The sequence below is a fragment of the Natrix helvetica genome (genome assembly GCF_964273705.1).
Source record: "Natrix helvetica genome assembly, chromosome: 4".
Classification (NCBI taxonomy): Eukaryota; Metazoa; Chordata; class Lepidosauria; order Squamata; family Natricidae; genus Natrix; species Natrix helvetica.
This window is the reverse complement of record NC_138550.1, coordinates 20,424,815-20,450,863: the sequence shown is the minus strand read 5'-3', so window position 1 is coordinate 20,450,863 and position 26,049 is coordinate 20,424,815. Positions and strand designations below refer to the sequence as shown.

At 38.5% G+C, this 26,049-nt stretch overlaps 1 protein-coding gene across 2 annotated transcripts; it reads right to left on the bottom strand.

Annotated features, from left to right (window-relative positions):
• Nucleotides 1–128: 128 nt before the first annotated feature.
• On the bottom strand, nt 129–25,748 carry MPHOSPH8 (M-phase phosphoprotein 8). 2 transcript variants are annotated; one of them, XM_081950731.1, is made up of 15 exons: nt 25,466–25,748; nt 20,841–20,996; nt 16,750–17,871; nt 15,068–15,167; nt 13,242–13,469; nt 12,302–12,427; nt 12,131–12,219; nt 11,317–11,457; nt 8,092–8,178; nt 7,291–7,445; nt 5,631–5,785; nt 4,402–4,529; nt 2,516–2,572; nt 1,256–1,339; nt 129–919 (listed from the first exon to the last, which is right to left on the bottom strand). In XM_081950731.1, the coding sequence occupies exons 1-15, from the start codon at nt 25,679–25,681 to the stop codon at nt 878–880; spliced, it is 2,886 nt and encodes a 961-aa protein (XP_081806857.1). In that variant the 5' UTR covers nt 25,682–25,748; the 3' UTR covers nt 129–877. The 2 variants fall into 2 exon arrangements, with proteins under 2 accessions (XP_081806857.1, XP_081806858.1); XM_081950732.1 differs by lacking the exon at nt 2,516–2,572.
• Nucleotides 25,749–26,049: the final 301 nt, after the last annotated feature.

Here is a 26,049-nt window from a genome sequence, read left to right as displayed (position 1 = left end):
CCAACCTTAATGTTTGTGTTGCCATTTAGCAGCTTAAGATAAATATACTTGTCTTTAATTTACCATTACTCTTTCTATTAGCTATTTTAATGCAGTGACACTGAAAATAAATAGCAGAAGATGTAAGCTGAAGTTTGACCAACAAAACTTTATTTTTTACAACCAAATAGGATTTATGTACATCTTACATTTTTTTTATCTCAGAACCAGAATAGATTAGATCAGGGCAATAGTTTAATCATTTGGGGAGCATTGCATGGCTGGAGTTCAGCATAAATCTATAAATATAATCCGCCTTAAAAAAAATAGCCCAAATGTATCTGAAAAACTATTTTCTCCTGTACCTATTAAACCTAAAGAGCAAAACACTGCCCATCATTACATTACTCGTGGTACAAATTTTGTTCATACATTCTAAATGATCCATCCTAAATTTATCTTATATTAAACTTCTGCTCAGATAAATTAGTCACAGAAGTTCTTTATTAAGTTCTTTTTTTATAACAGCAATAGAAATTTATAGCTGGTTGGTTTTTTTTAATATAAACTTAAATATAAACATCAAAATCAGGGCAAAATGTGAGCATTTATACACAACCAAGATACTTGCTCTTAAAAACTATCATTCCACATTGTGGAAATGTTACGCTGAGCCTTACAAGTTGAATTACAGTCATTGACACAAATACAGCTACGTATGTCTACAAAATAAATCTCACAATGTTTTAAAGCAGTGTATTTGCTACTTAATGGGAAATTTCACATGTAAATAGCATTCAAACAAAATGAGATTAAACAACACTGAATGCACCAGGAATTCCATACTTCTCGAGACTCAAATGAGGAAGAGAGTCCAATAAAATTGCATCATTCATTGTCACTGTAATTGCACTCTATAGGCAGCTATCAGCAGCTTAACCTGTAAGGAACAAAAAGTCACTGACAAAATCTTTCCATCTCAATGTATGAAATACAGAAGAGACAGCATAGTAGCTTCTAAATAAATTCACACAGTATAACAGTATCTCATAAAACAGAGCATTTCATACATTCAACATATTTTAGAGGCATGTTTTTACACATTTTCATATGGAAAGATATTTTAGAAAAGCCCTGGGATATTTTTACTAGTGCTTTATAAATTGTCAGAATATGGATTACACTAGGCATTTCCTAACATTTTAGTAGGCTCAAAATTGCCTTGGGGAACTTTTATATATTCATTCCTATAATGCCCTTCATTTGCAGTTCTCACCTTTGCTGTTGGGGCTTCTGCTAAACGTATGAAGAGCTTGTTAAGGCCTTGAATAGGACTGAAGGAATAAATAAAGTGACTATCCTAAAATAAAGAGGAAAAAAGGAATGAATCCAGTTCACAGATGTAATATCTCTCTCACAAGCCAGGCAAAATATAAAAGGCGCCCCCCCCCCCCAATATATCATTTAATGCATGTTAGCTCATGTTCACCAATTAAGCCTGTTACCGATTTGCAAGGGAAAAGACCTAATGCCAACCATAAAAGCTACAGCACAAATAAAAAAAACATGCAGCTTCTAGAAGGCAGATATAAAAATAAAATAAAAAAGAACAGGAAAAGAAATCTTGAAATTAAACAAGTAGTTTATTAAAGCACTAATCTATATGAACTTTATACATAATCCAGTAAGCCTTGCCTTAGTATTTTTAATCACTGAAAACCAACTTAAAAGGGTTGAAAGTGCCCAAAAGTAGGCATGAGGTTTGGCATGGCACAGACTAGTGTTGTGGCCCGCCAGCAGCCAGCAGAGCTGGCAGCAGATTCAGACAGGAGGTTGGGGAGGAACATGAGCCAGTCCTGGAGTCTGGGGAAGGCTTGGATGAGGGCTCTGCGCCAGAGGCAGAGAGGAGACCAAGGCCATCTGGTACTTATTTGCTGCCTCTGGAATCTGATATCAGCGAGGCAGAAGAACAGTGGGAGCCTGTTCCCAATGTGTGTGTGTGCAGAGCTGCCAGAAGGCAAGAACAAGTAAGAAAATGGGGTCAACTTGGGAGTAAGGCTTGGAGATGATTGGCTCCTCCCATAAGACATAAAAGAGGAGTGAACAGGATATGAGCTTTTGCAGGAAGCAATTAGTTCATCTGGTTGGCTTAAGCTTTGAAAAGTTCTGTTTGACTCTGCTAAGTTTGGCCTTGCTCTGCATTTGGCAATTAGGTCTCTGGCAGCATTCCAAGGGAGAAAAGGTGGGTGTTTATCAACATTCCCCTGAAGGACTGTGGCAACTCGAGCAGACATCTGTCGGAACCTTCACAGACTGTGAAGCCTTGGGGACTGTTAATGACCATAACTGACAGCCATATACCTAAAAGAGGGTTTTTGAGACCAAGATTGTGACTTATGCTTTCTCAGGAAGCCTAGATCAGAACAACTAGTAAGAGGAAACGGATGTGTAACACCCAGTAAAATAAGGCAGGGAGAGCATATGGCTGGACAAGATTGGCATGAATGCCCTAACAGTTATTAGCCTAGCCACTCACCTGTAAGATCCGCTGGGTAAGCTGTTCTGTCTGGCCAGCTTGGCAGGCTCTGTTGGGCTGGGAGGGAGGGGAAAGGATGAGATGAAGGCAAAGGGTACCTCTCTATTCTCTACTCGGAGCCAAATAACAGGTACCAGCAGCACCTTCAAGTACTGTCTGAAGGCAGAATATTCTTTTGACTGTTTCTGGCTTATCTTTATCAACAGATCACTTGCAAAGTTTCTAAAGCAGGAGTGGGCAATCTCTCCCACCTCCCTCCGGTTGCAGGTCATATTGTAGGTAGGACTGAAGCAAGCAGTAGGCAGGGCCAGAGCCGAAAAGGAATGGCAAGGGAACACCCATATGCTCTCTGACCATCCTCCTCCTGCAGACACCTTCCTCCTCCTCTCTGTCTCCCAACTGCAGGGTGGGACAGATAGAACTTTCTTGCACAGAGATTCTGAAACTAGGTCAAAGGCAATGCAAAATTTGCCCAAGGGCTACAGTTTGCCCATCCCTGCTCTAAATGCATTCTGTCTATCCCACACAAAAGTATATAGCATATTTAACTGTACATTGCTAAATAAAACTGCCATCTACTATCATACTAGTTTCTCTGCAAGATCTATTAAAGGTAGACAAAGAGGTTTTTTTTAATAGGAAAGAAAATTTACTTGGTATTGCATACCAAATTCCATCCCTTTCTTGCAGAAAAATACAGTTAAGCTACTCGGCAAAAATATAAGGGTAGTAAATCCAGTCTCGCCAATTAAAGAACATGCAAACTTTCATATGCTGTATGTCAAAAATCGTTACTAGCTGACTATTAAACTAAATGAGAATGAGAAGGGAAGCAATGACAATGTCAGCATTCCAAATATGCCTGATGTTGGAAAGCAAAGAGCTACAGCTTGTAGCCTTAAGGTGAAATCTAGGACTTATGTAACTAAGTTAAATAAAAGACTACTGCCTGTCATGTGCAAAAAAAAGTAGAAAGGACTGGGCTGGGACAGGCACAATAAATAATTGCTGTATAAAAAAAATGAATCTATGTGATGGGCAGATGTGCACAAATATGCTTGTTTGGTATTTACTGGGTGGGGAGAAAAAGAGCTACAGAGTACGCTTAGTGCACCAATCAATAATGATTACCAAAAATGTAGATACAACTATTTTGACCAATAAGCACAATTATTTAACTTTGATGATCCTCCATAACTCATTCTGAAATTGTTTTAGGTCCTAAGCAAAGAAAGATGTACTATATAATAGCAGGAGTGATGCATTCTTTTTGGAATGATAAAGGTTCACAGCAAAAAAAGTAAACTGTTGCCTGTATACCCTGTTTCCCCGAAAATAAGACAGGGTCTTATTTTCTTTTGACCCCCAAAATAAGTGCTTGGCCTTTTTTCTGGGGAGGTCTTATTATTTTTGAGGTGCAGGAGGCGGCAAGCGTGGTCATTTCATGGCTGCTGTTGTGTTGCAATATTTTCGGGGAGGGCTTATTTCAGTGCACGTGCTCAAAAGCCCAATTGGGCTTATTATCCAGGGAGGTCTTATTTTAAGGGAAACAGGGTAGATATAACCATTTTAAGATAAAACACGAAATAAACCATGTTTAAACTATTTATAGATCTATATATGCAAACAGTAGACAGGCAAATCTTTCACAGGAAACAGGAGATATAAAGGATTGAAACCCAGAATATTTGTGTACAAAATATGAATTCAAATAGATTTTCCAAATTTTCAAAAACCTGAAGGTATTGGCCATAATACAAGATTAAGTTTAAAATGAGTCTTGATTCCACTATTAAAAGGATGAATTGTTAACTCTTAGAAATAAAAAAAAAACCCATATATCTCCAAAGATGATATAAGTAACCAAAGCGATGAAAATAAATTACCAAAAACACAGGCAGCTGGAATTTGTCATTCAAAACCACAGCTTGCACACTGCATGGTCCACAAAGCCGAGCAATGACATCATTCCCCAAAAAGTTTGCGTGGAAAATGAATAAAAGAATCCCAGATCCTGTGGAAAAACAATGAACGCTCATTTCGATGCATACAAGAATAATAAACTGCCATCTCTCTATGAAAAAGTGATTAACCAATTATAAACTAGTTTTTAATACACAAATAGATGGCAGCTTGAATTATACCTTGAATATTAAAAAGTAGTTATACAGATTGTATTTCAAAGTTCTTAAGACCTTCTTTCATAACAAATGCCCGAGTCTGATTTAGAAAGATAGTAAATGCTTACAAAAACATGAATTGATTTGGGACTCGTAAGAACCAATTTCTTTTTACATTTTGTATGTAGGATCATTAAATAAAGAACTCATTAGTATACAATTCTAATGTAAAGTATTGTTAAATAAAATCAGATATTTTATATTTGGAAAATCCAATTTTTAGGATTATAATTCTGAAAAAAAAATCTTACCTGTCTTTTCTCTCATAACACAATTTCTATTCACTTGGAAGATTAGCACTTAGAAATAGCGCTTATATACTGCTTTATAGTGCTTCTCTAAGCCTTCTCTAAGTGGTTTTACAGAGTCAGCATATTGCCCCACAACAATCTGGGTCTTCATTTTATCCACTTCAGAAGGATGGAAGGCTGAGTCAACCTTGAGCCTGGTGGGATTTGAACGACCAAATGGCAGGCAGCCAGTAGTCAGCAGAAGTGGCCTGCAGTACTGCACTCTAACCACTGTGCCGAGGTTCATTCAGATTAATTTGAGATTCAAATTAACTTTTTTTTTTTTTTTTTTTTTTTTTTTTGTAATAAAATTTTATTGGTTTTTCAAAATTTATAGGGAAAAGGGTAAATGGACAGGTATACAAATTTTGGCAGTTGCAAAGTGTGTGAGGCCCCCCTCACTTCAAATTAACTTAACACCACTATTAAATATACTATATTGTCTCTTTCTCAAAAAAAAAAGTTCTAAGCAATACAACCTGTCAATACTTTTTTTGAAAATGCTACCTATTATCATTAACATATTATTTTAGTTTCACGTGTTTTATTTAAATATCCCAACTGGCTGATAGCCATAAGATAGATATCACACAAATATCTGGATTTTCATTTCACTATTTGATCAAACTTGTCTCCAAATACAACCTTCAGGCACATTCTGTGGGGCCATATAGGTGAATTCTGAAGAATAATCTGGTCCCTCACAAAGCAGGTGACACGCAATATCAAATATTGGTTCCATCAAACTAAGACGGGCTTCAAAGTATTCCCTGATGGCCTCTTCCGCCACTCGGGTTAGCCTAAAATCAAGCAAAATTAGAATTTGTAATTGTTGTACTAGAAAAAGAGTCATAGTTTACTCTCAATGAGTAATATTTTGCCAATTGATGACCTTCTATTCACAGAGCATCCCAAATAAAAAGAAAGAACAAAGAAGGGCAGGAAAAAACAGAAAAAAACGTGTGTAGGAGCCCTCTCTCCCACCTTTCAGACTGCTAGAGCCATTACAGTAAATCCAATCTACTTCTGGATTCAGTATTTAGAACTGAATTGCATTTATTTCCCCAAACTCTAAAGCCTTTGTCCTCAAAGGGATGAAATTGAGACTTTTTATAAGCTAAGTCTTTTTCTTTCATTTACTGCTTATAAAAATAATATTATGTATAAATGAACAAAAGCAATAAGCAATAAAGATGGCTAGAAAAATAACTTCAATAAAAGTCCCTGACTCTTTTCTGCACAATAGCCTCTTCTCTATATAGCAGATAAGCAAAAGTTCTCTCCTTCTACCATATTTCTCTTAGGCTTTTTATTCTTCCTCTTTATTTTCCAGAAACGGAATATATCTTAATCATGTGATCATTAAGCAGAGTGCTATTTACCCTGCCCACTGAGGCTCTGGATTTACAATACAATACAATAGCAGAGTTGGAAGGGACCTTGGAGGTCTTCTAGTCCAACCACTGCTCAGGCAGGAAACCCTATACCGTTCCAGACAAATGGCTATCCAACATCTTAAAGACTTCCAGTGTTGGGGCATTCACAACTTCTGGAGGCAAGCTGTTCCACTGATTAATTGTTCTAACTGTCAGGAAATTTCTCCTCAGTTCTAAATTACTTCTCTCCTTGATTAGTTTCCACTAATCCACTAATTAACCTATCAAAGCTGAATTCCTCAGAGAAGGCATGGATAGAGTTAGTCTTCTTTTTAGCTATTGTTAATGTGATATTTTTATTGCATTCTGGAAGGTTTGGTTGACATAATTTTAATTTTGTAATACTCATTGCAATATGTAAATATGTTAAAACACCATAAATGTACTAATTAAATCAAGATTTTAAAAATTAAACAAGAGGCTTTATGAGAAAAAAATATTCATATAAAAGCAAAGCCTGGATAAAACCTCATAATAATTATTATTAAACATGTAATTAAAATAATTTATTAGATATTTATTATTACTTATTTATAAGAAGACAGGTACATATTTATTCATTCTCAAGAAAAAAATACTGAAGCAAATATAAATAAAAAAAAAATAACTTTAGGATTTTCCGCATTTGAAATTTACTTGCATAAAACAATGTTGAAAATCCTTCAAACTTGAAGGAGCCTAAAACTCCCTCACAGACAGAAGCTATTAATAAAGCTAACAGTCATGAAAATAAGCATGAAAGGAATCATCTAACTAAGCATTATATTAAAATAATTTTAAGAAATACAATCCTCCATTAAAACAAAATCTGACATCAACTTTTCCCAATTCACTAAGAAAATCAAAGCACCTCCAATGCAAGGACTTACATAGCCAGGTGACTCCTGAGGAGTTCGGATACCGATAAATTATTACACTGTTTCGCAAAGTGAAGAGCATTGCTCTGATGCTTCGATGAAATATTGCAATCCGCTCCATATTCAATCATAAGACGCACAATATCGTAATTTCCTCTCTTACAAGCCTACATGTGAGAGTTTACCAAGAGATATTATGAAAAGGCAATTAAAGCACATGCATATTTTGGGGTGGATGCTAGTAGCACTGGCTTTCATACATTTACTGGGTTCTGTAGTGCTGGGCCTGGAAATAATTCAGCAACTACAGTAGCACAAAATGCAGTGGCCCAGGCAGAAATGGATACATCCTGATATACTTGGGCAAACCCTTTGCTCAAGGAGCTGCACTGGTTGCCAGTTGGCTTCTGGGTGTGCTACAATACACTGGTTGTCTCCTTTAAAGCCCTACACATTTCCAGACCAGGTTTACTAAGGGACATCTTCTCCCACGTTCATCTGTCCATATGGTGAGATCACACAGGATCAATTCCCTCAAGTCTGAGCTTACGTTAACAAACATTAATGCAGTGCAACAAGCAAGTCCATAATCTTCAACACATAATGTTTTCATAACATTACAGTTCATTATCATATGTTTTATTCCCAAATATGAACATTTCTTGTACTTATAAATTAGCATTTATTTAATTTGTGTCTGAATTAAATTTGTGACTAATGTATTAGAATTTTAAAAGAAAATAACTTGTCTAGATGAAAATATATCCAGATTTACCATTGTTTTTCAAGTTTACTCAAGTTAACAACAAATACCTTCATTAGTGCAGTTTCACCATTCTTTTGCTGCACATTCACATGTGCACCAGCTTCCAAGAGAAGGGCTGCAGTTGTTAGATTGTTCTACAAAAACAAAATGATTCACATATGAATATTTTGAAGCTAAGAGAACAGAAAATAATGACGAATAATGAATAATGGTTTATATTTATATTTGCATTTTCTTTCAAAGTGGAACTCAAAGTAACCAGCAATTCCTCTCCTATTTGTAAAAGGAGCAACCCTTTCTTTGCAGCAATGCTATCTAGACCAGGGGTCCCACTTCCAAGCCATGGCCTATTCGTAACTGGGCCACGCAAGTGGCTGGCCAATGTGTGCGCAGCTCAACTTGCACAAGCAGCGGACTGATGGGCACTTGTGCATGTCAGTTTGCATGCACATGTGTGCCTGCCAGCCTGTCACTTGTGCATCCTAGTTCTCTCCTCCCTGACGCTGAGCTTGTCGATCAGAAAGCTCGGCAGTTTGGCGGTTCAAATCCCTACTGCTGCGTAACGGCGTGAGCTCCCGTTACTTGTCCCAGCTTCTGCCAACCTAGCAGTTCGAAAGCATGTAAAAATGCAAGTAGAAAAAAACCTTTGGTAGGAGATAACAGCATTCCGTGCACCTTTGGCGTTTAGTCATGCCGGCCACATGATCACAGAAACATCTTTGGACAGTGCTGGCTTTTCAGCTTTGAAATGGAGATAAGCACTGCCCCCTAGAATCGGGAATGACTAGCACATATTGTGAGGGGAACCTTTATCTTAGCATGGTACTACTTTCTTTTTTTTATGTAATTTTTTTTAAATTTTCAAAACAAACACAACACATCCTTCTTTACATACTGTAGAAAGTGTATCAGTTGGTTACAAAAAGGCTTTCGTGCCTCTCTTCCACAGTCAACAAACATAATTCATATTAACTCAAGTATTTTAAGTCAGATATTTATACATGTTACCATCATCATGCCTCCATTTTCATTTGATTATAATTGTTTAAACATCCTTCATCATAAAATATATCAAAATTTAATACATAACCACATACTGGCATTTCATTTACTATTTCTAAAATTCTCCAATAACACTGAATCCTTATGTCCTATTCTAGCTAAATATCCATAATATTTAATAACAAAATTTTCTAATCGTCCTTTCCAAATCACTGTTTACAATTTACATCCAGTTTCCTTTGTTATACCCATACCTATAAATATGTTATCATTATCCCTCCTTTATTTAACTATATCCTGTATCATAACATTTTCCCCCTAATAATCAAGACTTAACAGTATATAACTTAGTTCTTTTTTATTAACCTTTATATATAATCCAAAAGGATTTCTAATCTTCCTTTCATGGGTACCATTCAGTATTCATATCCAATTATTACTTATCATAACACTACACATTGTATACATTATTATCATTATCAATTATTTATTTAACTATATCTATTGTCACTAAATTTCACTATGTTTAACTAGTTTTAAATTATACTCTTCCATCTATCAACCTGTATATTTCCAATAGCAAAACAGTCTCATATCTTCTGCCATTTGTGGTGTCAGTCCTCTAATCATCTCCTTAATCAACTTTGTATGGACTCCTCTTAAAAACTCCTTGCTTATAAAATCTCTCATGTAATTTCGATGCCCTTCTTCTGTTTCCTTAATCAGTTTATCTTTGATTGTCGGTAGTGTTCTCAATGATATTGCTAATAAAATTTCTCTCTTTAAATCCATAAATTCTTTTGTTTTTTCTTCGTCTGTATCTTGCCATCTGGGGTAGATTTCCCCTCCATTTAATTCCTCTTTCAGTATTCCACTCTTTCCATTTTCAGAGACAAACCAATCACCATAAATATCAGCAAATTTAATTTCTTTATATTCATTTTCCTCTTCGATTTTTAGGATTTTAACCACCGCTTTTTCCACTTGATAAAATATCTCCAACTTCTTCATCATATTTTGCTGTTAGATGCTCTAAGTCAGTTGCGTGCGCTGGCCAGCTGAGTTCACCTTTTTTAAAGGCTATTTTTCGCCTTCCCCAGGCTCCAGAGGCTTTATAGGAACCTGGGTAGGGCGAAAAGAGCCTCTCCTGCCCCCCCGGAGGTTTCAAGGACCGTCCGGAGGCTTCCCTGAAGCCTTCGGAATGCTTAAAACCACCCTCCGAGCAAACCGGAAGTGACTTCCGGGTTGCTCGGAGGGTCGCTTTAAGCGTTTGGACCACCCAGCGGCAAACGTATTGACGGTGATCTCAGAGCATTGAGATCGCATGTTGTCTTGTCGCAACATTGGCTCCTCCTCTCCAGCATGGTACTACTTTCTTGATAAAGTGGTCAAATTTAAGAAAAGTTAGACCAATTAATCAATGAAAAGGTTTGCCTTCGGAAGTTGTGGGTGTCCATCACTGGAGGTTTTAAAGAAGAGATTGGACAATCACTTGTCTGAAATGGGATAAGGAATGCTGCTTGAGCAGGGGGTTGGACTAGAAGACCTCCAAGGTCCCTTCCAATTCGGTTAATTCTGTTAAAAAGGTAAATCTTGAAGAAAGTATGTGACATAATAGTGAAACTATCACGTGCCACCAAACAACAACACATACAAGAAAACCAGATACACTACACAAATTACTTTCAATTCCTTCAAAGCAGATTTTTGCCACTCATTTCAAGAATGTCTGCTTACAGCTATAATTAAATCCCATATGAATTGTTACTAGCCTGTTTTTAATTTCTCTCTCAATCACTACATATAAGAAACATGCTACACATTTGCATGGTTATTTAAATAGTATTATGTCTTGAAACAAGATAATATTCTTGAGAACACCTATGAGTTTGGCTTAGTATGGAAAAGCAGTAGAAAAAGAGATCAACCTGTAGAGTTGAACCAATAATCTAAGCCAGCAATGTCAAACTCAATTTCATTGAGAGTCACATCAGGGTTGTGTTTAACTTGGGGGGCTGTGGTGGGCATGGCCAGCTCAATGTCAGGGGTACCTGTGGTGGCCCAATCGCTCTGCCAGTGAAAAACTGGTTCCCAAGCTCCGTTTTCGTTTGCGACAGACTCCTGCAACCCTCTGCCAGCAGAGGCACTGCGGGCCAGTCCTTCGCTGCTTCCAGGGCAGCCCCGCGGGTAAGATCTTCCCCAAAAGCCAAATTCAACTAGCATAATTTTAGAGGAAAGAATAAACATAAAAAAGGCAGCAGGAAACAGACCTTTTCAGCTGCATGAATCAATGCAGTTGTGCCATTCTTTTGTCTGCAATTAACTTTAGCTCCTTTCCGGATAAGAAGTCGAAGAATGTCATCGTGACCTCCTGCAGCAGCCAGCATCACCAGAGTCATTCCACTCGAATCCTGCAACAGTGATTTATAATGGTCGGTTATCAATAAAAATGCAACAGTGATTTATAATGGTCGGTTTTCAATAAAAATACTTTCCTAAAGAAGTAACTTGGATTATTGAAGAACAGATGTACAACGTGGTTACTACAAAGGTAACAGAAAATTAACAGTGCTGAATCTGAAGAAAACTTCTAACTACAGCATTCTGCTGTTAAGTAAATCGACTACATGCAGCATATTCACAAGCATTATACAAGTAGAAAAATAATTATATTTTCCATATTCCTGAATTCAGAAGAGATATTTTGTGCTATGTTAAAGAGTAAACAGGAAAAACTTTGCTTGGATATTTATCATTTTGATATGTCAATTTTTCTGATATGCTAAAATGTATTTTTAAATAAAAATACGCTGGCTGGTTACACTGGAGTAATTTTTTCAGATGAGTAGTATTTTTCATTAATACAACTGACATACAAATTTGTTAAAGTAATAAATCGTGAAGCAGTCACACTGAAGTAAAGCCTACTCTATGCAGTGTAAATACAATAGATTTGTGTTCTAGAAATCATAATCTAAACATTATGAAACACATTATCTATAATCTTTAAATTGTATACTTCCGAAGATTAAATTCCTATTGTATAATTATAAAAAATAAATAACATACTCTATTGAAACATACCTCCTGATCGAGATTATATTCTTCGTTTGAATTAAGTGCTATCTTTACCATAGTATAGTTCCCATTTTTAACAGCATCTCGCAGCTGAACTAGAAAAAAAAGCATTCAACAGGAATTAATATGTTTAAGAAATGGAGATATGCAGCTGTTCAGTCTCTGCGTGTTACTCACCTGATGATATCACATCATTTGTCAAGCGCTCTTCATCTTCTCCATCAAGATGTTTCTGAAAGTCCTCTAGCGATAGCCATTCTAATTGCATGTCCATACCTAAACTCATGGTCTGTTGCCTTGTATCTATCATGTTTGGATTTGTAGAAGAAAGGAAAAAAAGTTCAATCTTCCCACCATCAAATCAATAATCTCTGCTGACATCCTTCCTTCTCACTACTGGTGTACAAGAACCTCTAGATATAGCTCAAACATGCTAGAGTCAGATTTAGTGATAAATCCATGTATATTGTATTTCCTAATGGACGTATTTATTTTTGGATAAACTTGGATGTCTATATTTATTGATCATAACATTTTTTAGCACTATTGATCCAGGATTGAGATACTTTATGCCTTCCTCCATAATCTCAAAAAATTGCATTTATCCTTAATCAAGTTACCTGATTCAGTAAGAAATTCTAAAAATTTCCACACGCTGTTGTAGTCTACTAATGAAACCTTTTCTCAATAGTATTCAAAATATACATAAAGGTCTATCGGGGATTTTCATCTAGCTCTAGCGCAGCAGTCGCCGACTTGGCGGATTGGCAGAGGCAGGGAGAGAGGATGGTTTTGTGTGCGCATACCGCTTTCATAAATGTAGCTTCACACAACCATGCACTACTCGCCCACCCCTTCTGCAGCCTGGTTCCTAACAGGCTGCGGCCCAGCACTGGGCTGTGGTCGGGGGTTGGGGACCCCTATTCCAGGCAACATTTAACTTACAAATGATACTTGATGCAATGGAGAGTGGATACTGAGCTTCCAAGAATTAAATAGATAAGGATTCTTCAAAGGCCACTTTAAGACCATTATGCTGGACCCCTTACCTATTTGTGGATCACAGTATAGTCATCTGAAATGAGCTTTTGTCCTCAGCGGCACATAGTTAACTTACCAGAACTCTCCTCAGTTATATCGTGGTCACCCTCTGCTGCAATGTATGCCCAAGTATCGGTCTCATCTCTGCTGGTCCTGCTATGCACTTGCTTATCTTTTAATCTAAATTCATCTGTGGATCTAGACTCATGCGCTGGCTCCTCTTTTTTTCGACTGTCCAAATACTCATTTTTTTCTTCTGAAGACATACTAAACACATCAAATGCACTCCTGATCTCTTTAAAACCTAGAACAAAGCAAATCATTATTTTGTGGACTATATAGCAAGAGTGGGATATAATGATTACTTTTAAGGTTGATATAATACAATTTCTATGTAAAAGTGGGAATCACCTTTCTACAGAAGCCTTGCAGAGGCAAGGGGATTTTAAGTTTTTGAAAGACCTTCAATGACTCCTTAGAACTGGAAAAAACTAGCAAAACATCACCTTACAGATTTTTAATAGGAACATTTGCTACAGCATGTTTACGAGTTCACTTTTTAAGAAAGTGAGATAATTTTGTTCTGTTGATTTTAAATAAATTGCCGTACGTATTGATTTACAGGATAAACCCACCACATTGTAAGCACCTTCAGTCTGCCTACTTTAAGGACTGATCCAGTACAATCAGCTCAAAGAGGCATATTTAAAATTCACCGCCATCTAGTGAGACTAGGACAGGGGTCGGCAACCTTAAACAATCAAAGAGCTGCAAAGGTCCTAACCAGAAGCCCCCCCATTCAATTCTGGAGCCGACCAGAAGTCTGGTTCCCTCACCATAGAGTCTTCCTAGGGTGGCGTCCTTTTTCCTTTGCCAACCAGAAGTTCAGTTCCCCACCAGAGAGTCTCCTCCTAGTGTGGCATCCTTTTCCTCTACCTGTCCTAACTGAAATCCCTATCAATTGTGGAGCCACAGCAGAGGGATGAAAGAGCCACATGCTGCTCAAGAGCTGCGGGTTGCGGACCCCTGGACTAGGGAAGAGGAAAGACGCAGATAGAGAATGCTTCTTTCTGTGACATGCCTCTGTGCATGATACCCTTACTTCTGGAGATCTGAAAGGCACGTTCCTGTAATTTATTCAGGACAGCAATCAAAGCAAAAGTTTTTCATATGGTCTAGTACTTGAAAAGTTCTACTGATGCTTTGGTTCAGCATATGAGTCCGTGCCTTAGAATATTTTAAACCATTTCTATATGATACAATACAATACAATAGTAGAATTGGACGGGACCTTGGAGGTCTTCTAGTCCAACCCCCTGCCTAGGCAGGAAACCCTTTACCGTTTCAGACTATCCAACATCTTCTTAAAGACTTCCAGTGTTGGGGCATTCACAACTTCTGATTTAGTTCTTCAAATCATTGCATAGATAGATTTATTCCCAAAATAGCCTTTATACATTATCAGAAATTAAATTAAGATGTAGCTCATCTCTATCTGAACAGATATTTATCTTTTCACAAGGTGTAGAAACAAATTTACCAGTTTAATGTGTGCATCATACTATATTTTAGTGGGCAGCCTTCAAAAGTCAAATTCATGCAATGATTCCTACCTCTTTTCTATCAGTAACATTCAGACAATCTTTTTCATTCAATATGATCTTCTGAACCATTGCAAAGCATTTGTGATGTAATACCACACAAAAGAGCTCTTGCTTGCTCCTCTGCATTCACCTACATTTCAATTCAACCCATGAGAATCAAACATTAGGGCCAAATATGTAATCATGATGAAAAAATCATCAGGTTTTCAACAATAGTACTTATTGTACCATAAGGACTGAAACAAAATTACACTGGTATTCCCCAAAAAATTTTTATGATTTATTATTTCAGTCTTACTTTTAAACTGCCTTTGCTCTTTTCTGTTTTTTTCTTCCTTTTCAGAGTCTAATTTCTTCTGGAGTTTTTCTTTTATTTCACTTTTTTTGGTTTCCTTTTCCTATAAATGAAAAATAAACGTAAACAAGAGTGTTCTGGATGCAGATGGCAACAAAAGCAAACACAAAATATATAAACTTGTTCTTCTGTTCAATTTATTACAAAAGTATTAAGAATTGGCATTAATTTCCATATAGCCTAAAGAAGAGCAAAACATAGTGAAACTAATGGTTAATCAGTTACAGAGCAAAACTATAAATGCATGGACATAAGGGCAATTTAAAGCACACTAAAATGAATGTGAAGTCCAGGACATTAAAAAATATATTTTGATATGTAAGAGGCATTACACATAGGCAACAGTATTTTCTTCAGCATTTAAGTACATGCCTTGATTATAAAAGCAGCTTTCTGTCTTTGGAATGAATGGAATGAAGTACACTCAGAAAATTCAATTTCCCAAACCTTTGGACACATACATATCGCACTGGATTTTGTCTAAAGTACTGTCAGTTCTATAACAAACTAGATAACCTGTGACCCAATGGGTCATCATTTCAGAGATATTTCCTTATCAAAACAGAATGACCAGAGCGGGGCAAAAAACCGCAAAGAAACAGTGGAGCAGGAGCAACTTCCAAATTGGCTTCCTCATTTCCTTCCTTTTTCCTTCCTCTCTCCCTCCCCCTACATGGCTGCTATTGGGGGTGGGGAGGTGGAGGGAGAGAAGGGTGCACAGGTGGCTGGCATGAGTGACTAAGGGAGGCTGCGCAGGTAGGTAGGCTTATCCAAGCAACTTGCAATCTTCCCTGCCATCTTCCCCATTGATTTTCTCCCCACAAACAAAGCCTTTGGTAATGGAAGGTGGTCGGAAGGCTCCGCAACCATGGTCCACTTTCAAGTTCTTACCAGTTTCTCCAATAACTTCTGAGCAGCTTGTCAGGAACTGTTGAAAATGAGGTTCACATGACTGTGGGAATGCTGAAGTAATATAACTCCCCCAAACTTCATATCCATGGGGGTCATGGGTCACAGCATATTATTAAAATAGATCATTTAAGTTAACCTTGGTTCAGTAATTGCTGCCCTATGCCTTACAATTTCACCCAACTGATGGTTACAAACAGACAGGAGAGTTCTAGTAGTAGATAATCAGTGGACTTCATTTAAAAAATGTTAACTAACTCACAGGTAAATCACACAAGCTGGTAACCGAACCCTTTTACTCATAAAGGAATAAATAGTAGGTGGATGCAGATTTAGCCTTAGAGAACACTTTACTCGAGTCAAAATAGCAGAATCATTTCAACCAAGTCTTACAAGTTTTACAGCAAATCAAATTGCTTTGAGATTACTTACATAATCTGGAAAGTGGAAATAGTATAATATGGCAGAATACACAGAACAGATAGGATAGGAAAGGTAGGTGCTATTTCAATTCAAACTGCCTGAAAATGATTTATTTTGACTCTTAAAAACAGTAAAAGCAGGGGTAGGGGAAGATGAATGGAAATGCCTAGAAAAGAAAAAAAACGAAGTTGCGAGTATACATGATGAAATGAAGATTTGGATTTTTTTTTTAAAAAAAAAAAACAAGGTCTGGTAAATATATCCTAAGTCTGCGTTATCCAATACTGATTTACCTTAGGTAAAATGCCTCTTTCCTTTGGGATTTCTTCAACAGTCAGTTCAATTTTGGAGAGATTCTTCTTGCCCACCGTGCTCCCTCCTTTACTGCTTTCCATGTCCATGATAAATTTTTCAAAAAGGTTCTCCCCTAGAGAATGCTGAGAAGACGACTTCTCTTTTATTTTCTCCTCATCACTTCTCCAATGTGTATTCTTTTCTTTGCTTTCAGGGACGGCTGCCTTTTGAAGCACGTTCCCACTGTAAGATTGGCTTGGCTTTGCCTCTTTGCTTTTCCACTTGGTGTTATTGCTGCCCTCGCCTCCTGTATCATTGGGCCTGCATCCTCGTTCATCAACCGACAATTTCAAAGGCTTCTGTGCTGGAGCAGATATAAATGGCCTCTTATTTTCGAGCCCAGGAGCAGCTTTGGTCATCTCTGGAGTCTTCTGCTTTTTCTGGGTGCTCTTCTTTTCTAAATGTTTATCTACTCTTCTGTTTTCGTCTAACTCCGCAGACTTTTTGCGTTTCTTCTTCTTCTTTTTAACCCTTATTTCAGAACTGTCGTCTGTGCTTGAAGTACTATCAGCCTGGTGAACTGGAACCTCTCCTAACCAGTATTTGCCAGAAGGCGTCTTAGATTTCTCCTCACTGCTATCAGAGTCTAAATCTTCACTTTCAAAATCTGCAGCTTGAGAAAAAGAATCATCGTGCATGCTAGATTCACCGACTAAATGATTAATACTGTGCCTCCCCTTTTGCATATGCTTATTTTCTTTGCTCTCCTCTTTCATTTTTTTCTTTCCATCTTTGCTTTCTTTTCTTTTACTGTTATCTTTTATATCATCTCGCCTTTGTTTTTTGGAATCTTTAATCTCGTCTTTTGACTCCGAAGTCCTTTTCTTTGGTTTTGAATCTGAAGCCAGGCTGTCAGAAGAATTTTCACAATCTAGAAATGGTTTTTCTTTAACTTTGCCCAGTTTATTTTTTTTCTTTTGTATTTCATCTTGGTTTTTATCTTCTTTGTCTTTAGATTTTTTCTTTTTCTTCTTTGGCGATCGGTCCTCTTTTGTATCACTTTGCCAATCACTATCTGCTTCAGAATCTGCTTCAAAAAGATCATCATTTAAAGGCAGTTTCTACAAAAGGGAGAAAAAGAAGGGACACTTAAAAACATTGAATATAGAATAGACTAGGATAGAATCAGATAGGATAGAGGATAGGATAGGACAGGATAGCATAGGATCTTACGGTAACATTAGTGTATTCAAAAATGGTTTCAAATTTGATCTTTACATAGAGGAAGATAAAATCAGGGATCTGAGATCAAATTATCTGTCTATTTTCTCCAAGATTTTATTTAAAAACTTTTTTCCTTTGACCAACCATATACACATTATTGAAGGCTTCCTTTATTTTATGAGAGTTGCCACATGGCTAAGGGAAGTTATCATTCAATTAACTCAAGTAAAAAGTCCAAACCACATCCACCTGTTGATATTAAGAGTTTTTGGAGCGAAACACTAATATTTTTGCACAACAAAATAAATATCACATTTAAAATTACTAATATTAAAAACCAAAAGTATAATAAAAAGAGCAATTAAATCATTTCCATAATTGCAGCGTATTAAAAATAAGCACAGTGTTTTTTTTTTTGTTAGAAGCAGTTTGGAATGCATTCTAGATTTCATTGAAGGCCGCATTAGGGTTGATTGATCTGGTGGGGAGGGGTTGTGTGGCCAGCTCGATGTCACTCATATCGGGAGTGCCTATGGTGGACCAAGTGCTCTGCCAGAGAAAACGGATGTCAGGAGGGTGGCATGTGGCCCTCCCAAGGTTTGTTTTCACTGGCAGAGGTTTTCAGGAGGCTGGCGCAGCCAAAAATGGAGCTCGGGGTGGCGCAGCCCTCCCGAGCTCCGTTTTTGCTGGCAGAGGCACTGCAGGCCACTCCTTCGCTGGTTCCAGGGCAGCCCCGCGGGCCAGATCTAGCCCACGGGCCTTGAGTCTGACACCTCTGCATTATACCTTTCTAAAGGAAAATAGCAGGGATAAAATTCTGAACATAGGCGGCACCAGCAAAAAGCTCTGCCTGTTATTTTATCTAGCATCACCATCTAAACAACCAGGGATTCCATTGCCCTTTCAGTGTGTGAGTAGGGATATAGGCTGCCCCTTAAGCAGCTTGATTCCAAACAATAAAGTCAGTTTAAACTCAATATCAGCATTTTAAACTAGATCTGAAGACCAAAGCAGCCAAAGTATAAAATTGATATAACATTGCTAGAATATCTAGTAAGCTGATAAGATTTCAATTATTGAGTCCTTGAAGCTCTCTGAGTTAAAATTGTTTGCTTGTAGAAGTTTACTAGCTGATTGGATGATATCATCCTTGCTAGTGAGTATGAGATTTGCTCTCTGTTCATGTACAACACAATTCAAACCCTGCTAGTGTTTTTCCCCCCTTAGTAGTTCCTTGAATTAGGTTATTGTTTTCTGTTTGATTTCAATTAATTTGCCTTTTAGTGTGTTGTTTTAAATGAATAAATAATTATGGGCATTATCCTATCTTCTTTATAATGATTGGAGTTTACTTCAATACACTGAAGAAAATCTGTAGATTAAATAAAGGACAAAATAAATCAAGATGACCAAATTAATTCTCCTTTTCACAAGTAAATAATGTCTGAAATGTTGTCTGAATCCCAATGAGACCAATATAATTTAACAGATTACTGTCTAGAATTTAAGATAGCCTGAATAATTTTTGCATTAATAAAAATCATTTTACCAATTTAATTTTGTAAAATTTTGGTTTCAATGGAAATATTTTTACAACCAATATCATACAGGATACAAATTCAAATTCATCATTTTAAGACAGCCTTTTTCGGAAACATCAAGGGAGATCATAAACTGGTAACGCCTAAAAATATTTTAAAAATGCTTTCAGATCAGAGCTGTCATGTAAGTCATTGCTTAACAATGGTAATTGGGTGCAGAATTTCTGTTAGACTTAGAATATCTTTATTGTCACTTGGAATATACACTAATTGGCATACATTAAAATGAAATTCTGTTGCATACAGCTCTGAAAGGGTCACCACCTCCTATATACATTACATAACCAGGACAAAACAAACACAAAATCATGCATATAACCACATCTATTATATGACACATAGAAATAATACAGTCTTGTTGCTAAGCAATGCAATAAAGCACATATAAGTGCAACATTTAGTGATGCCAATCTTGGCAGTCCCAATTTCCCTCATTCAGCGAGAATCGTAGGTTGTTATAAAAGGCCTCATATGGCTGGAACTTGTGATTTCCTGCCAGTTACCAACAAGCAAAATCAAAATCAAGCTGGCAGGAAGTCACAAGTCTTGGTTATGACACATTTTTCCTTAGGCAGCTCACAAGCAGGCAAGAAAGTTCAACCAAGTGGAGGGGGTGGGATGCTGCAATGTGGAGGGAATGCAGCAAGGCCAGGGGATGCACAGCATAATGGCCCGGTAGTAGTAGTAGTAGTAGTAGTAGTAGTAGTAGTAGTGCAGCAAGGGTAGGAGGTGCAGAGTGCAGGGGCAGTGAGGCCATGGGCACAGATACAAAAGGGGGAATATTGTGTGGCTTGAATAGAGCCAGGCTGGGCCGTAGCCACACTTGCCCATATGCTTCTCTCTTCTTTGGGAGGAGTGACTTGTCAGAGCAACTTTCAACCTTTCTTCCCCACTGACTTTGCTTGTGGAAGACAGCAGGGAAGATTGCAGTGATCCCATGACTATGGGATGCTGCAACCATCTAAATGCAAGCCGGCTGACAACTACCTGGGTTATTCCCTGGGAGAGCTAGAACCTCAACAACAGGTTCTAAATACCATTCTTTCAACACCATCATGACTGTGAACGGTTACTGAAGAAGTGATTGGTAAATGAGGATTATCCAGCCAATATGGGTTATGTTTCAGGAAAAACAACAACAACAGGGAAAGAAGAGCTTCAAGGATGAGCGGCATGGTAGCAATGACACTTTGCAAAGAGTGGAATCCGTGATTGTAAAAAATGGGTCGAAACAAATGGAGTGCATTGCCTGAAACCAAACATACCTGTATCTCCTTTTTAACAGGCTTAGATTTATTTTCCAGCATTTTCTTTCGAAACTCAAGAAGAACTTCTTTACAGTCTTTCAAATGTTCCTCGGGTTCCCATGTGTCATCATCCGGTGCATAGCCTTTCCACCGTACTTTGTATTTCACTTCTCCCTGACAGAAGGAAAAGAATTATATATGTGCAGAACAACCATGGCATCCCATTGAGCAGAATAAAAAAATAAAAAAATTAGTAAAAGGTCGCAATGAACACATGGATTCATTCAGGTTCCTTCCCTGAAATCTTGTCATTTTGTTGGACCTTGGAAGCCTGCCTTTTTCCAGGGCTGCCCCTACCTTATGAAACATCCTTCCTTCAATGACCCATCATTCCCTCGATCTTTAGCCTTTGCATGGCCATCAGGTTCTAGCTCTTTACTCCAATGATAGGATAAAGTCAGGATGTTCGGAGTTGGTTGTGGGGCATCCCAAGATAATGACCAAGGAACTGGGTTTTCTATTTGATTTTATGATTTTTATACCAGTTCTGAATTATATTGTTGAAACTTGCCCAAATTGTATTTAGGGTGGATGCATATAAATATTTTAATTAATTAACTCCTGCAATGAAGAGGGAAATGGTTAAAAAGTGACTAGCAAACAAAATATTTAACAAAAGAAAAATATTCCATACTATAGACTGGTAGTTTTAGTGAAAGTTTTGAATTCAGAGTGGCTCAGGTTAAATGTATTTGTTCCATTATTATGGAAAATGATTGAAGTAAAGTTGTGACAATTTCTGATTTGAATCAGAAAAAGAACTGTTTCAAAGTTTGATTATGCTCAGAACAATCAGAACTTCCAGAAAGACTGGAGCAATTTCTTCAAATTTTAAACATGCTGCTCACTGTCACAACCATATAGCTGAAATTATTTTTCAATATCAGTAACAAGAATTATGTGAGGAAATGTTCCATTTTCAACTCATTAGTTTCATATCAGAAAAAACAGTATTTTGTTATTATCACAGTAGCCTAGAGGGTAGGAAAGTTGTACATCCATTTAATTCCTCAAAAAAAAAATGCTATACGGGCATCCTCACTTACTCTTGAGCTAGGCAATACAGCCATAAAGTAAAACACCACATGGCCACACTGGGCTTATGTCAGCTCTAATATGGTTGTTTAGCAAATTACAATAGGTCATTAAGGAAGACATTACCTGACCCTGACTTGTGATGTCCTGCTGGCTTCTCTGTTGACTTTGTTTGTGAAAAGAGGCAGGGAAACTTGAAAATGATAATTATGTGACCATGGGATGTTACAAGCTTTGAAAGTGCATGCCACTTCTGAAGCAGATCAATTATAATCGCATCACCATGTAGATCAGTGGTTCTCAACCTTCCCAATGCCGTGACCCTTTAATACAGTTCCTCATGTTGTAGTGACCTCCAACCATAAAATAGGTGTCTCAGTTCCTAAGACCATCGAAAATATGTGCTTTCCGATGGTCTTAGGCGACCCCTGTGAAAGGGTCGTTCGACCCCCAAAGGGGTCCCCACCTACAGGTTGAGAACCACGGATGTAGATGCTACAAGTTTGAGGACCAGTTCTAAACCCAATTATTTAGTGCTGTTGTAACTATAGTCGCTGAACGTACAGTTGGCAGACCAGGACTTCCTCTATTACACAGGTAGTCCTCAACTTACCTCAGTTCATTTAGTGACCATTCAAAATTAAAACAGCCCTGAAAAAAGTGACTTATTACCATTTTTCACACTTGTGACCATGGCAGCATCGCTGATCAAAATTTGGATGCTTGACAACTGACTCACATTTACAATAAACTGCTCTGTGTCAAAATTTGGCTGCAGTGTCCGGGAGTGACGTGATCCCCTTTTTCTGATCTTCTGACAAGCAAAGTCAATGGGGAAACAAGGTTCACTTAACAACCAGGTTCCTTATTTAAGAACTACAGTGATCCACTTAACAAATGTGGCAAGAAACATTGTAAAATGGGGGAAAAGTCCCTTAACAAATTTATAATACAATACAATGCAATACAATAGCAGAGTTGGAAGGGACCTTGGAGGTCTTCTAGTCCAACCCCCTGCCTAGGCAGGAAACCCTATACCATTTCAGACAAATGGCTATCCAACACCTTCTTAAGGACTTCCAGTGTTGGGGCATTCACAACTTCTAGAGGCAAGCTGTTCCATCGATTAATTGTTCTATCAGGAAATTTCTCCTCAGTTCTAAGTTGCTTCTCTCCTTGATTAGTTTCCACCCATTGTTTCTTGTTCTACCCTCAGGTGCCCTGGAGAATAGTTTGACTCCCTCTTCTTTGTGGCAACCCCTGAGATATTTTCTCACTTAGCAACTTCAATTTTGGGCTCACTTGTAGTTGTTAAGTTGAAGACTCTGTACTTTGGCAAAAATAACTGTCAAGTTCCTAAACCTTCACAATAATACAGCTCAGCTGAAGAGCTCTTCAGTTCAGGTCTCAGCCCAATTTCTGCAAAGCCTTTAGTCTGAGACACTGGGCGAGAGTGGCTGATGTTGAGGGAATTAGACAAACCACTTGTCCGTTTCAGTTCAAGCTAGACAATTCTCTCTGAAGCAGACTAATTGAACTGGTCCTGTTCCTTGGTTTCCATGGCAAATACAATCAATCAGAATAAAGAAGGAAGGGACCTTGGAGGTCTTCTAGTCCAACCCTCTGCTCAAGCAGGAGAACCTATACCAGGGGTGTCCAAACTTTTTGCAAGGAGGGCCAGATTTGGTGAGGTGAAAATGTGTGGGGCCGATCATTCAGCCTGACATTCTTTGAACCCTTAACATTAAATGCGAATTGACTACCATATTTTTCGGAGTATAAGACGCACCAAGATTTTGAAGAGGCAAATTAAAAAAAAAGTTTTTGCACTCTCCCCAAAACGGCCCATTTTTCGTGAAAACGGGCCTTTTTTTTTAAAGGGCATGAATAGCCCTTAAGAGGCTTCTAGAGTGCTCCTGGGGGTTGGGGGGGGGGGCAAAGTTGAGCAAAAAACGGCCCGTTTTTTGCTCATTTATGCCCTCCACAGCCCTCAGGAGCACTCTGAAAACCTCCTAAAGGCTATGCGCAGCCATTTTGGTGAAGGGGGCAGAGTTTTGGGAGGCAAAAAATGCTGTATTCAGTGTATAAGATGCACCCAGATTTTTAGCCTCTTTTTTGAGGGGAAAAAGATGCATCTTTATACTCCGAAAAATACGGCATTTTATGAAAGACTAAACAAATAACTCCGGTGGGGAGAAGAGGCTGCGGGCCGCTTGCAATTTGAAAAAGGGCCGCATTTGGCCCCCGGGCCGCACTTTGGACATGCCTGGCCTATACCATTTCAAAGTGACTGTCCAATCTCTTCTTAAAAACTAGTGATGAAGCACCCACAACAAGCTGTTCCACTGGTTAATTGTCCTCACTGTTAGAAAGTTTCTCCTTAGTTCCAGGTTGCTTCACTCCTTGATTAGTTTCCAACCATTATTTCTTGCCCTGCCTTCTGGTGCTTTAGAAAATAAGTGGACCCCCTCTACTTTGTGGCAGCCTCTCAAATACTGGAATACTGCTATCATGTCCCCCCTAAGTCCTTCTTTTCTCTAGACTGGCCATACCCAATTCTTGCAACTGTTCTTTGAAAGTTTTAGATTATCATTTTTTTTCAACTTTCCTCCCTTTTGGGGGTGGGGGAGAGGGGGGGAGAAAGCCATCTCCCAAATTTAGAGTCAGAAGGCCAAGTCTTCCTCTCAGCTGCAAGACGACCCCATGTTTCCTTCACTATTGTATTACCTACAGAAAGAGGAGGGGGGACCAAGGCAGGAAAGGACAGGGAAGCCTTTTCTTTCCTCATGGCATTTCCCTCTCTTTCTCTCCCTTGGCCTGGGAGCCTGCTTTCTTTCTTTCTTTTTCTTTCTTTCTTTCTTTTTTCTTCTTTCTTTCTTTCTTTCTTTCTTCTTTCTTTCTTGTTTGTCACTCAAGTACAAGATAACAGGAATAAGAACAAACATGAAAAAGAACACAGGAAATGGGTACAAATAAATGGGAGCAGTTGGACAGGGACTTTGGGCACGCTGGTGTGCTTATTGCACCCCCCCTACTTCATTTATTTATTTATTTTATTTCGTCAAGCATGTATTAGACATACATATATATAGTATGTATGTATGCATGCATGCATGTATAAACATGATTTTGGATACATGAAATGGATACAAATAAAAAGAAATATTAGGACAGGGACGGTAGGCACGTTAGTGCACTTATGCACGCTCCTTTAGTTACTTGATCACTCATGTACGAGATAACAGGAATAAGAAAAAAACAATAACAGGAATAGGAAAAAATTCTTATTCTTAAATAAGAATTTAATAAATTCTTTTTATGACATAAATAATAAAATTCTTGTCCCGCTCTCCTCGCTTCTCCTTCTTATGGATCTTCGCATAATTTGTCCCAAGTACAATAATTTGAGCCTGGTCATTTGTGTCACAAGTGAGAATTCTGGTTGACTTGTTCTGCGATTCGTTTCGTTTGCTTTCTTGGCGGTTTATCTAGCCTGCAGCCATCAACTCCGCTTTGCCTTTGCCAAACCCGTCCCTCACCGGACTTACATCTTCCGTTTTCATATCCAAGATCTTCTCCACCTCGTAGACGTTCTCCTCCTCTTCGTCCTCGCTCTCGCCGCCGGCGGCGGTTCCTCCACCGTCCCCGGTTGCCACGGTCGCCGTCCCCGGCTCCATTCCGCTTTCTCCCGCCCGGCCATCCGCCGGCGATTTCGCCGCCATCACCGCCACCTCTCCTTCGGCCCCGCTCACGGCCGCCGCCATGTTGGGGGCGAACCCTTTAACGACAACATCTCACTTCCCCTCCCCGCGCGTGGAGGCAGCCAAAGGCCCCGATAGGTTGCCGAGGTAGCGGTGCTGACCTTCGCGACAAATCGCCTCCCCGCGATGTCGGTGAGGTAAGCGGAGGGGCGGCCAATCAGAGCAAAGGGTGGGAAACGTGCACTCGCGCATAAGGGCGGAAAGCAGCCAATCAGAAAACGCGACGGGAAAACAGGCGGGGCGGGGAAAAGCCGCCTTAAGAGTTTTGCATGGAGCGCGCGTGGGCGCTTTGAGCACCTTTTTTTTTTAATGCCGATCTGGAGCAGGGGTCTCCAACCTTGGCAAGGTTAAGACTCCCAGCTGGCTGAGGA